Here is a 16,849-nt window from a genome sequence, read left to right on the forward strand (position 1 = left end):
TCTTCCTCCTCACCAGTGCCCAAAGACCTATCTCCCTGTTGGGTATCACATTTAACAAAACATCATCTCCACACATCCAGTAACTCTCAGCTACTGGGTGTGTCTGATCCCCAAAAAGATATAGCGTTAAAATGATAATTTCTATATTTCCACATTATTGATCCAAATAAATAAATCCTAATACATATTGGTTTTATTTAACAGTAGTATTACCTACGTGAGTTCCAAAAGCATTCAAACTCACCATCGTAATCTGCTCTATAATCAGTGGGAGGCCCATCCTGTGATGTACTCAGATTAAATTCCGCACAAGAAGACTCCAATTTGTGGCCCTTCCTTATTTTGAAAACAATTATGTAATTTATTTGGCCCAAACATCGATCTGCACTTAATACCACACATAGGAAACAATAACCATTTATCCTCTGCCGATGTGAACCTACCTTTCCTGCATTCCCATTGCTGGACCACTGGACAGTCTCTGAAGGTGTGTGGCTCTGGAACAACAACAGGCAATGCTCCTGGAGCGTCTGCGCATATGAGACACTCCGTCGCTGTCAGTTCCCTCGTAGTGTACCATGCAACTATACCACATATCATGTGCTGCCTTAAACCCTCTTCCACAGTTACACTGTTTTCCTGACTTTACCTGTGCATGTACACTCCGTCTGTTCTTGGGTTAACATGATTATTCCATCCTGTAGTGCTAATGGTATCAAATCCCCCTAGTCTTCCCCAAAAAATCTTTCTATTCTTACAACCATTGTGAACAACTTCTTCTGACCCAATCTGACATGATCTTACCAGATTGCCCCTTTGTTGTGGCGTCCAGAGGCGGTGATTTGGTCGTCTCCTCCTCCGGACCCATGACCCACACCTCCTCAAATCGTTTATTCCCATGAACTTAAATTCAAGCTTAGCAGATATGTTAGATTTGGTTCTTTTAGTAGGAGGCTCAAGAACGGACCGGAGTAATTCAAGTGAAAATGAAGTCTTTATTGGTATGGCAACAAGTGGAGTATTTCAGCGCTGGTCTCAGTCTGACAGAACTCTCGCAGGAATCCGTCAGACAGAGCCCCGTATCTCCGGTTACACCTCGTATATATATCTCATAGTTTCTCACGGTGGATCCCTTGTTGATCAAATGTGATTGGATATGAATCGTACTAGCCCAAATAATGTCTCTGAGGAATTCAAATAATGTGTGTGTATCAATCTGCCCTTGGTTTCCCAGACTTTCCTGATTGTTTTGTCTGTCTACTCCTGCATCACTTAAGGTCATATGGAAAAGTACTGAGACTTATTTCATTCCTAATGTCTAAGAACAAAGCCAATTATAACAGATACCTCTTCACGACTAGCTCTGGTGTGTATTGCTGGCAAAGTTTGTGGCGTGGCATGGTCTGAGTGGGTGTGTACTGTTGCATCATACTCATCTGACCCAGGCTGGCTACTTCCCCTGCGGGGTGGCTTCATCACGGGACCCTTCCAGCCTCTCCTGTTTGCGGGATCCCGTCCAACATCTCCAGGCTTCGTTCTCCTGAGCCCATGCTGTCGGCCAGCACCCACACCTGGATGCTCACAGTGTCAGAAATCTTAACCTCTTCCTTTTGTTCATCCTTTCCCTCGGACTTAACTTCGTCTGTGTCTTTAGTCTGAACCTTAGTGCAGTGATTCAAATGGTACCATGTGTTGCTACCTTCCACTTGAACTGCTGTTGGTGTTGCTCGCACCATTGTGTACGGTCCTTTCCGTCTTGGCTCAAGCCACTTCCTGTGGAACACTTCGATGTGCACCTGGTCGCCTGGCACCACTGGCCTCTCAACCAGCTGTTTGAGACCTGAGTCTCTGGTCTCCTCCTGTAGATAGATTGTTCTGTGGATTGCAGTTAGTTGCTTCATGTAAGCTGTCCACTCTGTTTGCACCTGCTCAAGTGGGGGCCCTTTAAAGGGACCTCTCAACTGAGGTGCCGGCATGGGTCGACCCGTTAGCATTTTATGCGGTGTTAGTGCGTGACTCTATGAGTCTGCATACGAAAGCTCATTAGTGCAAGCGGCAAAGCATCTAGTTTAGTTTAGTCGAAGCACAGATTCAATTCAATTTCACTTTCCAGGTTCCTTTGATCCTCTCAACCATCCCTTGACTCTGTGGATGATAAACGGCCCCACAGCGCTGCTTGATTCGCAGCTGCTGCAGAATGCCTCTTGCACTTTTCTAAACAAACACTTAACCATTATTTGAACTAATCTCTGATGGAATGATAAACAGATGAGTCAATTCTCCTACCAAAAAAATTTTTTACCACTATTTATCCAATACGTATGACCAATACCCTTGTGGTGGCGTGACATCTGGCTCCAGTAACACCATTGGTGCCAAAACAGCAAGCTGGCACTTTGATGCTACTTTCGCTACCTCATCAGCCGCGTTATTACCTTTACTGACCATTACGTTACCTTTTCAATCATTTGACACTTTACCACTGCCAGATTCGCGAGGAGCATCATGGCTGCAATCAGCTCCTTCATTTAGACATCATGTCGCACTGGACTTCCGTATGACCTCCTGAACCCTCTCTGCTCCAAAACTGCTTCAAACAAATAGCAAATATCATGAGCATATGCAGAATCTGTGTACACATTCGTAACCTTACCTTACACCAGTAGACATGCTTCCGTTAGTGCCTTCAGTTCAGCCAACTGTGCCGAACATGGCCGTTCACACTTCTCAGCTTTCACCGTCACAAAGTTCTCCGCCTTCCTGTTTCACAACTGTAAAACCTGCATGATTACCCAAATGACCTCACAACATGATCCATACACAACGTAAGTGACGTCGGCCTGCACGAGTGGAGTTGCTTCTAAGTCAGGTCTCAGTTTAATGTATCTCACAGCTTCTGACACACACTCATGTGGTTCTCCTTCAAACTCACGTGGAATGACATCTGCAGGATCCGATGTAGCACACTTCTGTATTCACATCTGGACGTGTCAAAAGATGCACAACCTGCAAACATCCTGTCCGAGTCACAACATACCTACTCTGATTTATTAGTTCTGAAATCATATGGTGTCTATCGGAGACATGTAAGAACAATGGCTTCTCATGTTTTAGTGTTGCCCGTTTTGGATGGCTTTTGCTAATTTTGTTTCAAACTTTCAAAGGCTAACTTAGCCTCGGTTGTCCTCTCCAGTTGTGCTTTCAACCTTTGATCTTTGGATTTTTCATGATTCCTTTCCGAGGAAGCTAATTTTATTGCATAATCCTCCCAAAAGAAGATCATACTTGTTTTATTTTAATTTAATTTATTTATTCATTTGTTATTTATTTATTTTTTTGGACATGGCGCTTTTCTTACTCCCTCCAAGTGGGATGGAGAGATATCAGTAATTCCCTATGGGAGAAATAGATACTATAACTTAGGCTATCAATGCTAAAATTTAAATTCGAAACTTTGTTCCGTTTAAATTTTAGAACTTCGTAATAGTGGCACATTTAAATTTTAAATTCAGAAACTTTGTTTTGTTTTGTCATAGTAACAGTGACCTATTTACATTTAAGTTTTAGAAACTTAGTCATAGTTTTGTAATAGTAATAGTGACATATTTAAATTCAAGTTTTAGAAACTTGGTAATCGTGACACATTTAACTTAAAAACTTTGTTTTGTTCTGTAATAATGACACACCTGAGGGCGGTTTTTAAACCCTTTTGAGTACGTCTGATGTAAGTGTACTTCTTACCTCTATATGTCAATGTAAACCAATACTGGGATTCCTCTGCCAGAGGAATGCCTTGGACCTGCTGGGTCACTTGCTCCGCCCCGCAGGGACTGGCCACGGTCCTGCCGAACACTCGGGTTTCTCGGTGCCCTCGGACAGCTGTAAACAAAGTGTCCCCTCTCGCCACAGGCCCAACATGCTCCCGAAGACCTTCGTCCTCCAGGTGCACCTCTTCTTGACCTCCAACAGGGTCGACGATGGACTTGCCCCTGTGATGGCTGTTCAGCAGCCCCCGCTGTCATGGCCTCATTTCGTACTTCTTGCTTCGCTTGCAGTTCTTCTAACTGCAACCGTGCAAGTTCCCTTTGCATATCCTTCTCCTGCTCCTTCCGTTTCAGGTCTTTTCTGTATTTGTCTACTGCATGCACCACGTGGTCTCGGAATTGTCCATGTGACATTGAATTCAACCCCACCACATCCTCCAGCCTCCCCTGAGCTGGGGCAGGCAGAGCCTCTTTGATGAAAACTCTGAACACATAGTTGAGCACTGGGTTTTGTTCAATGTCTTGTTCCAGTTCTTGTTTCCATTTCTTCAATTGTTGTGCAATGTACACAACCGGACTCTCTGTTTCTGACAGTGGCTCCCCCTTTAATGCTTTGAGGTCCACTCTTACAGGAAACTCAGCTCGTAACGCTCTCCAGAGTGCAGCTCGATATGCATTAAAGTCAGTTCCATCAGCTCGGTGGCTTAACATCCAGTCATTCTCACTGTGTCTCAAAATGCCCTCCATGGTAGAAGTTCCAAAACACAGTGCCCACACTGCCTTAATGTGTCCCACAGTCAACAGTTTATGCACAGTTTCTTGTTCAAAAGCTCTTATCCATTTGCTTGCACCTGTGTGAATATCCGGCAGTCTGGCAACCAGCCCCCCTAGGTCGAGCGTCTGCCAAGGCACATACTGTCTCTGTGTCATTTCTATCAAACTCGGTGCTGATGCTGTTGGACTCTTATGTTCTTCAGAAGATGCCTTTTGAACTGGTGGTGCCAGTTCGGGTGATTTTTGGTATTGTGGGAGCTGTCCCCCTGCCTGATCTGAATTACAGACGGCGCCTGGCTCAGGAGCTCCATGACTGCTTGATGTAGCTATTTGTGGTTCTGGACGTTCATGAGATATTTTGTGATCTTTTATTTCAGAATCTCCTTGTATGTTTACTGCTCCTGGCAGTGTTGGATATAGCTCTGCATTTTCAAAGAAATGTAAAACTTTTAATTCAAGCTCTCTTTTTTCCTGTCTCTTTTTGCTTTTGTCCTTTGGTTTGTAAGCTTTAATCCTTTGTTCCATAATCTTACAGGCAGCTCCGTTAAAAGTGCCACCTTTTGGCCAGGGTGAGACATTATTTTTTGTTCGTTTATCCCATTTTTGAGATATCTTTTTAACATCTTTGGAATGTTCAGGATGTTTGGCGCTGATGGTTATTGTTGGTGTTACATCCATTGTTTCACCTAGTTAGTTCCCTTCTTTTGACTTTTTATTAACTTATTTATTTTCCCTAATTTTCCTTATTTATTATTAGTATTCCCCCTTTTTTTTTTTTTTTTTTTTTTATTGAAAGTCAATTTAAATTAAACTAACTCTAATCAATGCTAATTTAATGCTCGGCTAAATTTAGCTTAGATGCTGCTAATTATTGGATTGGATATTGTCAATGCTAATGTTAAGGTTGGCCTATGTTAGCTTTGAAAGCTTATGCTCTAGGTTGGTTTTTTGAACTTAAATTAAACCAATGTTAATTCAATGTTAGGCTAATTTAGCTTCTTGCTTCTAGTTTGGAGTTAGGTTACCATTAGCTTACTGCTAATGCTTGCTAACCAATGCCAATTGCTGTTAGCTTCCTAGCTGTTGCTAATAAATGCTAACCTATTGCTAATTAAGATTTAAACCAATATTTGCCTTATTGCTATTGCTAAACAATGCTAATTGTGTTTCTGATCCATGCTAATTATGGCTAACGAAATGCTAACAAATGCTAACAATGGTAACCAATGCTAATTATCGCTAATTCAATTCAATTCATTTTTATTTATATAGCGCCAAATACAACAAATGTCATCTCAAGGCACTTAGATAGTAAGTCCAATTCAAGCCAATTGGAATTAAATTAATTAATAATAATCATAATTCATAAAATAATCCAATTCGTTCATATAGAGCCAATTCAAAAACAATTTCCTAGCTAAGAAAACCAACAGATTGCACTGAAAACTTTTTGTTTTTCGGTCCAATCTCCCGGCCTGAGCGTGCCTGAGGCGACTGTGGAGAGAAACGACTCCCTTTTAACAGGAAGAAACCTCTGGCAGAACCAGACTCAGGAAGGGTGGCCATCCGCCTCGACCAGCTGGGGTTTGAGAAGACAGAAAGGGGGGGAGGGGGGAGGGGGCCGCGGCGGCGGCGGCACTGTAACACCATTCTAAGGATATCTGTTGGAACAGGGAAACACGAGTTAATGACCACAATAATATCACATATACATAAAGAGAGTAAAGTGAGGAAAGGTGTGACAGATGAGGCCCCCCAGCAGTCTAGGCCTATAGCAGCTTAACTATGGGATGTTTCAGGATCACCTGAGCCATCCCTAACTATAAGCTTTATCAAAAAGGAAAGTTTTAAGTCTGGTCTTAAAAGTGGAAAGGGTGTCTGCTTCCCGGACATTTACTGGCAGCTTATTCCACAATAGAGGGGCCTAATAACTGAAGGCTCTGCCTCCCATTCTACTTTTAGAAACTCTGGGAACATCAAGTAAACCTGCAGTTTGGGAACGAAGTGCTCTGTTAGGAAAATATCTTACAACGAGATCTTTAAGATATGATGGAGCTCGGTCATTAAGAGCTTTATATGTAAGGAGAAGAATCTTAAATTCTATTCTGAATTTAACAGGGAGCCAATGAAGACAAGCTAAAACTGGAGAAATATGATCTCTCCTGTTAGTTCTCATCAGAACTCTGGCTGCAGCATTTTGGATCAGCTGGAGGCTTTTCAGAGAATATGTGGGACAGCCCAATAATAAAGAATTACAGTTGTCCAATCTTGAAGTAACAAATGCATGGACTAGTTTTTCTGCATCACTCTGAGACAAGATGTTCCTGATTTTAACAATATTACGAAGATGAAAGAAGGCAGTCCTAGAAACCTGTTTTATATGCGAGTCAAATGATAAGTTCTGGTCAAAAATAACTCCAAGGTTCCTCACTGTAGAACAAGAAGCCAAGGAAATACCATCTAGAGTAACTATATAGCTAGACAATTTCTCCCTGAAGCGCTCAGGTCCAAAGATAACGACTTCAGTTTGTCTGAATTTAGAAGCAGACAGTTATGAGTCATCCAGGTCTTTATGTCTTTAAGACATGCTTGTAGTCTGACCAACCTATTGGGTTCATCTGGTTTTATAGATAAGTACAGCTGAGTATCATCAGCATAGCAATGGAAATTTATGCCATCCTGTCTAATAATGTTACCCAATGGAAGCATGTATAAAGTGAAAAGAATCGGTCCAAGCACAGAACCCTGAGGAACTCCATGACTTACTCTGGTGTGTGAGGAAGATTCTTCATTTACAAGAACAAACTGAAATCTATCAGATAAATATGACTTAAACCAGCCTTTACAACTCTCACAAGCTGCTTTTTACCCAATTTTTATCTCAATTCAAACATTCGGCTCCCCTTGGCCCACAATTTCAACAATTACAATTTCAGCAGCCCCCCTGCGCAGAGGTCCGTTTCTAAGAGTCCGAGCTCTGCTGATCCAGTTATTCCTTTAACTCTGAGCAGTGATGATTTCATGAGCTTTTTTATTAATAAAATTGTTTCTATCAGAGAGAAGATTGATGGAGTCCTTCCCACTATTATCAGTGATGTATCATCAAGTACAGCAGCTTTAGAAGTATCTTTAGAACCTGATTTGTATTTAGACGGCTTCTGCCCAGTTGATCTCTCTGAACTAACAACAGCAATAGTCTCTTCTAAACCATCAACTTGTGTTTTAGACCCAATCCCAACCAGACTGTTCAAGGAGGTTTTCCCATTAATTGACACTTCCATATTGGATTTGATCAATCTGTCTTTGTTGACAGGATATGTACCTCAGACTTTTAAGGTTGCTGTAATTAAACCTTTACTTAAAAAACCTACTCTTGATTCAGAAGTGTTGGCTCATTATAGACCTATATCCAATCTCCCTTTTATGTCTAAAGTTCTTGAAAAAATAGTTGCAGCTCAGCTTTGTGATCACTTACACAGAAATAATCTGTTTGAAGAGTTTCTGTCAGGATTCAGAGTGCATCATAGCACAGAAACTGCACTGCTGAAAGTTACCAATGATCTCCTCTTAGCCTCTGATAGCGGACTTGTGTCTGTGCTTGTCCTGGTGGATCTCAGTGCTGCATTTGATACGGTCGATCACAGTATCTTATTACACAGACTTGAACATGTTATTGGGATTAAAGGAACTGCATTAGGCTGGTTTAAGTCATATTTATCTGATAGATTTCAGTTTGTTCTTGTAAATGAAGAATCTTCCTCACACACCAGAGTAAGTCATGGAGTTCCCCAGGGTTCTGTGCTTGGACCGATTCTTTTCACTTTATACATGCTTCCATTAGGTAACATTATTAGACAGCATGGCATAAATTTCCATTGCTATGCTGATGATACTCAGCTGTACTTATCTATAAAACCAGATGAACCCAATAGGTTGGTCAGACTACAAGCATGTCTTAAAGACATAAAGACCTGGATGACTCAGAACTGTCTGCTTCTAAATTCAGACAAAACTGAAGTCGTTATCTTTGGACCTGAGCGTTTCAGGGAGAAATTGTCTAGCTATATAGTTACTCTAGATGGTATTTCCTTGGCTTTTAGTTCTACAGTGAGGAACCTTGGAGTTATTTTTGACCAGAACTTATCATTTGACTCGCATATAAAACAGGTTTCTAGGACTGCCTTCTTTCACCTTCGTAATATTGTTAAAATCAGGAACATCTTGTCTCAGAGTGATGCAGAAAAACTAATTCATGCATTTGTTACTTCAAGATTGGACTACTGTAATTCTTTATTATTGGGCTGTCCCACATATTCTCTGAAAAGCCTTCAGTTGATCCAAAATGCTGCAGCCAGAGTTTTGATGAGAACTAACAGGAGAGATCATATTTCTCCAGTTTTAGCTTGTCTTCATTGGCTCCCTGTTAAATTCAGAATAGAATTTAAGATTCTTCTCCTTACATATAAAGCTCTTAATGACCGAGCTCCATCATATCTTAAAGATCTCATTGTAAGATATTTTCCTAACAGCACTTCGTTCCCAAACTGCAGGTTTACTTGAGGTTCCCAGAGTTTCTAAAAGTAGAATGGGAGGCAGAGCCTTCAGTTATCAGGCCCCTCTATTGTGGAATAAGCTGCCAGTAAATGTCCGGGAAGCAGACACCCTTTCCACTTTTAAGACCAGGCTTAAAACTTTCCTTTTCGATAAAGCTTATAGTTAGGTCTGTTGAATCTGATAGTGTATCTGCTAGTGTGTCTTGTTCTGCCTCCACCTCTGGCACCCTCTATACTTTCATTACCCCCTACCCGAACCAGGGTTTGAATCCCATTCCCGCTTATCTTACCTCTTTTATTTCTCCCCCTACCCGAACCAGGGTTTGCATCCCCACCCCGCTGTGACTGGTGTGCAGTTGGTGAGAGGCTGAGGTAGCTTGTGGCTGTAAAAAGATGGTTGTTGCGGTGTGAGGAGCAGATCTATATAGGGAGTATAGGGAATTACTCACTGAGTCTGGTCCTTTATTTTATTATTTATTTTTTCGTTAGCACAAGTTTCTTGTGTTTACCTTGTATAGGGATGGCTCAGGTAATCCTGAAACATCCCATAGTTAAGCTGCTATAGGCCTAGACTGCTGGGGGGCCTCATCTGTCACGCCTTTCCTCACTTTACTCTCTTTATGTATATGTGATATTATTGTGGTCATTAACTCGTGTTTCCCTGTTCCAACAGATATTCTTTGAATGGTGTTACAGTGCCGCCGCCGCCGCTGCGGCCCTCCCCCTTCCCCCCCCCTTTCTGTCTTCTCAAACCCCAGCTGGTCGAGGCGGATGGCCACCCTTCCTGAGTCTGGTTCTGCCAGAGGTTTCTTCCTGTTAAAAGGGAGTCGTTTCTCTCCACAGTCGCCTCAGGCACGCTCAGGCCGGGAGATTGGACCGAAAAACAAAAAGTTTTCAGTGCAATCTGTTGGTTTTCTTAGCTAGGAAATTGTTTTTGAATTGGCTCTATATGAACGAATTGGATTATTTTATGAATTATGATTATTATTAATTAATTGAATTCCAATTGGCTTGAATTGGACTTACTATTTAAGTGCCTTGAGATGACATTTGTTGTATTTGGCGCTATATAAATAAAAATGAATTGAATTGAATTGAATTGAATTGAAGTGCTTACCGAATGCAGAATCCGTACTCTCTCCTGTGTTCTTTTAAATTTGGGGAAGCCGGAAAAAGCCGTCAGCTGTGCTCCACTAACAGAGATCAGCTGCGTAATGGTAGGAAAAAAATCCAACCTGCCGGCTTGTTACAGCTGATGTCGGTTGTCGGGGCACAGAGGACACGCTCCGCCGGGATCCAGATGCAAAATCTCACGAATTCGGGGTCACCATTATGTTGTGGAGAAAATGAGTCGAATCACGCGTTGGTCAGCCGTCCATTGGGGAGTTTATTGAACAAACTGTCACAGAAAATATGCATACAGAATGTACAAAATGTCCGCCGTCTTCCTTCTGTGATCTCTCTTTATGTTGGTCCTTATCAAAACAAGCGTACGTGGCACTCTCTGGAGGTGCCTAATGTTAACCAACTCTTCTAACTATCAACAATATTCATCTGAACCAGTCAGCAAGGCACACGATGTAACTAGGCCAGAAGTCATGAGAATGTCATGACATCCTTCTCCCACACCTGCAATCCTATAGAACTCCTCCTTGATGTCACAGAGTCTTCTATGCCCAGGGAAGGAGATGAAGATGCTTGCAAGTCCTTTAATTGCGTTTTTTTTCACTGCTAAAACAGTACAGGCAATGTGTGGGCAGGCACATTCTTAATAAAAAGTTGCTGCCATGTCCATTTTGGTTGCTTCTTGCGCTTGACTCAGAGCGCGGATCTCGAAAACACATGAGAAGCTATACAGAATCATACGCGGCGGACAGCACAGCTTTATGCCAATTACGCACACAGGCTCCACACCTCCACACGCATCGCGTCTGCAATCATAACTCATCAGGGGAAATCACATTTTGCCAATATTTTAGAGACCCCCCAACATTTCCCAAATCATGTTTTCGGGGGGGTCTCGTGTCAGTTTCAGGGGGTCTTGGATCCCCCGAGTCCCCCGTAGTTCGAACACTGCCTAATTGTGATAATTTCAGTGGAGTGGTGAGTGTGTATTTGTGCACTACTTACGCATTCAGGCGGTCAGCAATGGTTTGCCACGCTTGCTCCCTTTGTTTTTTAACTGTGGCAGTATTTCCTTTTTGTTTTATTTTCTCCGTCACCTCTTCATATGCTTCCATTAATAATTATTGCTCCGCTGGGGAGAAACACGCCGCCCTTGTTGCCATGGTGAATCAGTGAATCTATGATCGATCTTGGGGTCTATTTAAGAAAGCCGTGTGCAGCACTTATCCAGGATCGGTTTCACCTGGCTTAATGAATCCGTGTCTGCTCATCCTGGATTGGCCTTTGTGCAACCAACTAAGCCTGGGCGCCCATGTTTTGGATTCCTTGAACCTGGCTAAGTAACTCATCCTGGATGTCTAAATCCTACTTTTGTGCAACGGGCCCCTGCTCTTTAAACTTTTTGTTTACACTGCACGACACAATGTTTCTCATACGTGATTGAACGAGAGCTTATGCGAGCCGTTAAGCCTGATTTATACTCGGAAACCAGGTCGTCTGCGTGTGTGTCGCAGTTAACGCAGACATGCCCCCCCCCCACGCAGACACTACGCAGACACTCTGGTGCACCTCCTCAAAATTGTAACTCACCGCAGACAGTGCCGCAGACATCGCCGCAGGGAGGAGAGAAAGGAGGCCTCTGATTGGTCAACTCTACATCCGCTCTACACTATGCGTATTTCCGGTTTGCTAACCGGCTGACGCTAACCATGCTAACCGTGACGATTCTTTCCCTCTCTGCCAGCTCCAGTAGTAGCAATATTTCTTCTATTTCTAGATCGATCAGCTGCATCTCAATCAAAGTGCGCATTCGTCCAGTCGCCATTGTTGTTGAATGACCTCCGTAACCGTAACACCCACAATCCTAGCTTGTTCGTGATTGTCCCTCTTGCGTTGTGGCGTGGGATTAACATAGCGCAGACAGCACTTCAAGGCATAAATCAAAAATAACTGCGTCGTGTCTGCGACAAGCTCACTGCGACACACTGCTGCGAGAGTATACACGAGCCTTTAAGCTCCACCAATCATATGCGTATACGTCATTACACGGAATACTCGCGAGACAACCTCCCGTCCTTTTGCTATTTAATGTTGTCTGACCACAGCTGGCAATTTGCACTGTTTTGACACAAAAATGGACTCTGCAAGGACAAAGGAAAGACCTCGGCGATATTGTGACCATTGTGACACCGAATTAAGCCATACACAATAAAACACTGAGCGCACTACTGCACATTATGTATACAGGCCAGATTTCTATATTTTTATTTCTATATTTCTATTTTATTTAAGAAACCTTTTAGAATATTGTTGTTGCATGCTTATTTTATCTTTATCTTATCTTTATTATTATACATTTGGACATCCAGTGTGGGCAACAAAGAAAAGAATTTCATTGTTCAGGGAAACACGTTTCTAACTGCACATATGACAATAAACCTTTGAATCCTTGAATCCTTGAATTTTGCCCACTAAAAGCGGTAATACAAAAGAGGTGTTTGGGAGAAAAAAAACCAGATATGCATCACCTGTCACCAGCAGACAGCGTGCACCTCTTCTTTTTCAAGACAACACCGCAACAAACTGGAGTTGGAGGTGATGGTGAACGTGTAGAAACAGGCCTGCCCACCCCCCACTTAACGCTTAACGTATGCGGACATGTAAGGGGCCACATACATCCACAAATCCCTCTTTTCATGCAGTGGGAGCTCAAATGATCCAGGGCACCTAAACCTTTTTTTAATTTTTTTTATCTTTAATTCATGAAGAGGACATCAAATTAATATATGCCACTATACCAAAACATACTTGTCATTATAAGATCACATGAATTTTAAGGGATTCAGGGGGGAAAATTTGGTATTTTCTAATAATCTTAATGTATATCTGTTTGGATGTTTCAAGGAACATGGCTGCTATAACTTCAGACAACACAGGGAAGGTGGAGGATAATGAGATCCTGGAAACTTTTATAAATGTTCCCACATTTTTAATCATGATTACAGCACAATATAAGCTTTACCCTGCTCCCTTGTGCTTGCCTGTAATGATACACACTGTGAAGTTGGATTAATTACATTGTACAGGGGTGAAATGTGGCATGATCTCTGAGTACACTGTATTTAAGATTCTGTTTTCTGTGTTTTTGCACTGTACAAGTTATTAAAGACCTGGTCCTGATTCCAGTCCACACCAAGCCAGAGGACTCAGAGAAGGAGCTGGATGAGATTTACGATGTGGTCCAACATGTCATAAAGGAATGGGGAACTGAAGTAAGCTTCATAGTTTTTGTGTTACCAGCAACCTCAAATTATGTTCAAAGACTATGTGAACTCTGTGAAGCTGTTTTAAGCCAGTCCCAATTCAAATCACCAGCTAACACAAGTTCACCATAATTCAGGACAGGACAGGACAAAACATGCTTCAAAGATTGTAATGTTTCCTTTGAGGCAATAACAAGCAATAACAACAGTTATACAAAGGCCCTTAGCCATTTTCCACACTCAGATCCAGAAATTCCAGTTGTTTACAGATGGATTTAGACAGAACTATAGAGGCATCAAATTTTTATTTAACATAAGTAGTAACACCGCCACCTTTCCTAGGCCTTAAGTTCTGTAAGTGATGTGAAGAGGACTTGCATTTGCTGATAACTTAGTTTGTGATATTTAAAGGTAACAAGATTTGTTTACTTGCCAATGGTGCTTTTTAATGCAGCGAGTCAAACACATGGTTTAGTTTCATCCCACTTTTTTCCCACATTCTTAGCTGAATTTTTGCCTTATAAAGGCAGAGAAATCTTTTATGCTATTATATTCATTATAAAACATGGCCTGAATAGATCTTTAGCTTCTTACTTTTCACCTCTACTAAACACATGAGAGCTATGACTGCTTTAACTTAACACATAACAGTTGAGCTTGTAGAAGTTGTGGCGATTATCACCACATTTATGTTCTTTAAAAACACATGCGTAGCTTCCATTTATGTTATTTCTTTGGCAGAACATTATGATTTTGGGGGACTTTAATGCGGATGGACGTTATCTCTCCAAGAAGAAGAGGGAAAGTATCCGGATCTTTTCTTATCCCTTCCATTGGCTAATAGGCGATGATGTCGACACCACGGCAAGCAACTATAATGACAACACCTATGACAGGTGATGCAGACGTAATAATGAAACCGAATTTGTGCATGTTTTTCCTCTTTACTTCACCGTTAGGTTTGACTTGCTTTGTAGAACAATAAACACATCGAACTGGCTCATCCATGTCTTTATAGACCTTGCTTTGTGCACTGGTGCAGTCATGTTGGAACAGGAAGGGGTTTTCACAAAGTTGGGAGCATGAAATTGTCCAAAATCTCTTGGTATACTGAAGCATTCAGAGTTCCTTTCACTGGAACTAAGGGGCCAAGCACAGCTTCTGAAAAACAACCCCACACCATAATCCCCCCTCCACCAAACTTTACACTTGGCACAATGCAGTCAGACAAGTACTGTTCTCCTGGCAACCGCCAAACCCAGACTGCTCCATCAGATTGCCAGATGGAGAAGCGTGATTCGTCACTCCAGAGAACGCATCTCCACTACTCTCGAGTCCAGTGGCGGCGTGCTTTACACCACTGCATCCGACACTTTCCATTCCACTTGGTGATGTATGTCTCGGATGCAGCTGCTCGGCCATGGAAACCATTCCACAAAGCTCTCTATGCACTGTTCTTGAGCTAATCTGAAGGCCTTTCAGGTGCCTTTTAACAGGCTGTTTCAACACTAATTATCAATATGCATGGCTGAAGTTCAGCTCTCCAGCACAACAGAAGAAGAGGAATAAAAACTGGACCAACATCTGTATGACACACTAATCATCTGATTAATAAGCAGCTTATTTGACATGTATGTCTACACTTACCATTCACTTGCAAGTGCACACAAAGGTTTGTAACATACAGTCAGTGTATTAAATCCTGTGATGCATCTTCTGCAAACAGGATCGTGGTATATGGAGAGGCCATGCTGAATGCCATCGTCTGCGGCTCTGCCAAGTCTTTCAACTTCCAGGAAGGCTTAAGACTGACTGAGAAACAAGTGAGAATTCCAGCTGTTTGCTTTGATTTCCATACCTACAAACATCTTGTTGATGATTGAAAGTCTGCAGCATTTTAAAGGACAGCCAGTGTTGAGATTCATCATGAGATTTTTCTTTGCCTTCTAAGGCTCTCAGCATCAGTGACCATTACCCTGTGGAGGTGGAGCTGAAGGCAGACATACCAAAAAAAAAAAGGGAGACGTCTAAGACCCAAACAAACACCGGAGGACAAGGTATAAAGAGTGGTATCTTTAATTGTATTGATCCCAGTCATTCTCATTATACTTTGGAGTGTGACTGTTGCATGCATTTCAGTCAGCTGAAAGGCTGAGGCGGGGAGAGCAGCAGCAAAGACTAGATACAGAACAGATCTGACATCACTGACAACAGACATTAAATTAGTTCAGTAACGAGGAAGAGCTGGGGTGGAGGTGGGTTGCAAACTGGTTTACAAAGCAGCCAGCAAGGATAAAGCAGACTGATTAGTGCCGCTGTTTGAAATTTCCAGATTAAATGCTTAGAAATCACCTGAGCTGTCTTAAGGCTGAGTTATACTTCTTTTAACTGTCCTTGCGCTTGCGTCTTGCGTGTATGTTAATGGCTCGAGACGTTTATACTTCATTTTGCTTTGTCGGCGGTTGCGTGTGCTGCGTGGCGATTCACCGCCAGGACAGTAGGTGGAGTAGCGGGTTTTTTCAATGACAAGCCTACTACGATGAAAGGAAATTCACCGTCAGGAGCTCTTTGGCAAGTCTCTCTTCCATAGATTCATGCTTCTTCTTCTTCTTCTTGTAAATAGCCGGTATTTTGTCAGATTTTCAACACCTTGGGGGTCTAAACGACAACTTTCTCGCCTGAAAATGTTTCAAATGTTGCTAAAGTTATATATTTACAGAGTTTATAGCTTAAGGGAAATCAGCTTTTCAGGCCGGCTGATTTCGGCTCGGGCAGGAGTGAAGTGCACTGTGTGTAAACGCTCTGCATACTGTCAGATAGATCAAGTAGTAGGCGGTTTCGACCACAGCCAGTGGCTTGCGCTTGCGTCTTGCGTGAAGTTTAGAAAATTGAGGTGACGCACGCAACCGCGCAAGGGCTTGCGTTGCGGCTTGCGTCTTGCGTTACCGACTATAAACCAGGCTTTACTGGGATAGGGGCCTCAACTTCATTTTGTAGCCTTCCTCATCCAACTTTATCCTTAAGATAGAATTTGACCCAATTCATTCAGATTTTAACTAGCTCAGTTTCTCTGAATCAAACCGATGCACTTCAATTCATAATTGTATGCAACTGTACATTTTGCTAGCAAATATGCACAAAACTGTGTTATTCTGTGCTAAGTTGACGTTTCAGTCTTCCCTCCGCTGATATTAACCAACAGGACCTAAAAAGTCCAGGCCAGCAGGATCACAGAAGGAGAAAGTGGCAGCAAAAGGGAAGCAAGGACCACATGCTGCAGCCAAGACACCAACAAAGAGGAAGCGTCAGTACTAACATAGAATTTATCAGGTCTTGCACTGGCAAATGATTTCATGAAACGGTCCAACAT

General features: G+C 42.3%; 1 protein-coding gene across 1 annotated transcript in view; it reads left to right on the top strand.

Annotated features, from left to right (window-relative positions):
• Positions 1-16,849, top strand: part of LOC142377557 (deoxyribonuclease-1-like) — a 29,395-nt gene that overhangs the window by 12,385 nt on the left and 161 nt on the right. The window contains exons 6-10 of the mRNA XM_075461785.1: positions 13,376-13,488; positions 14,221-14,375; positions 15,206-15,302; positions 15,431-15,536; positions 16,682-16,783. Coding sequence (XP_075317900.1) covers positions 13,376-13,488; positions 14,221-14,375; positions 15,206-15,302; positions 15,431-15,536; positions 16,682-16,783 — 573 coding nt within the window. The remainder of the gene's footprint in view (positions 1-13,375; positions 13,489-14,220; positions 14,376-15,205; positions 15,303-15,430; positions 15,537-16,681; positions 16,784-16,849) is intronic.

Source organism: Odontesthes bonariensis, chromosome 3 (assembly GCF_027942865.1).
Source record: "Odontesthes bonariensis isolate fOdoBon6 chromosome 3, fOdoBon6.hap1, whole genome shotgun sequence".
Classification (NCBI taxonomy): Eukaryota; Metazoa; Chordata; class Actinopteri; order Atheriniformes; family Atherinopsidae; genus Odontesthes; species Odontesthes bonariensis.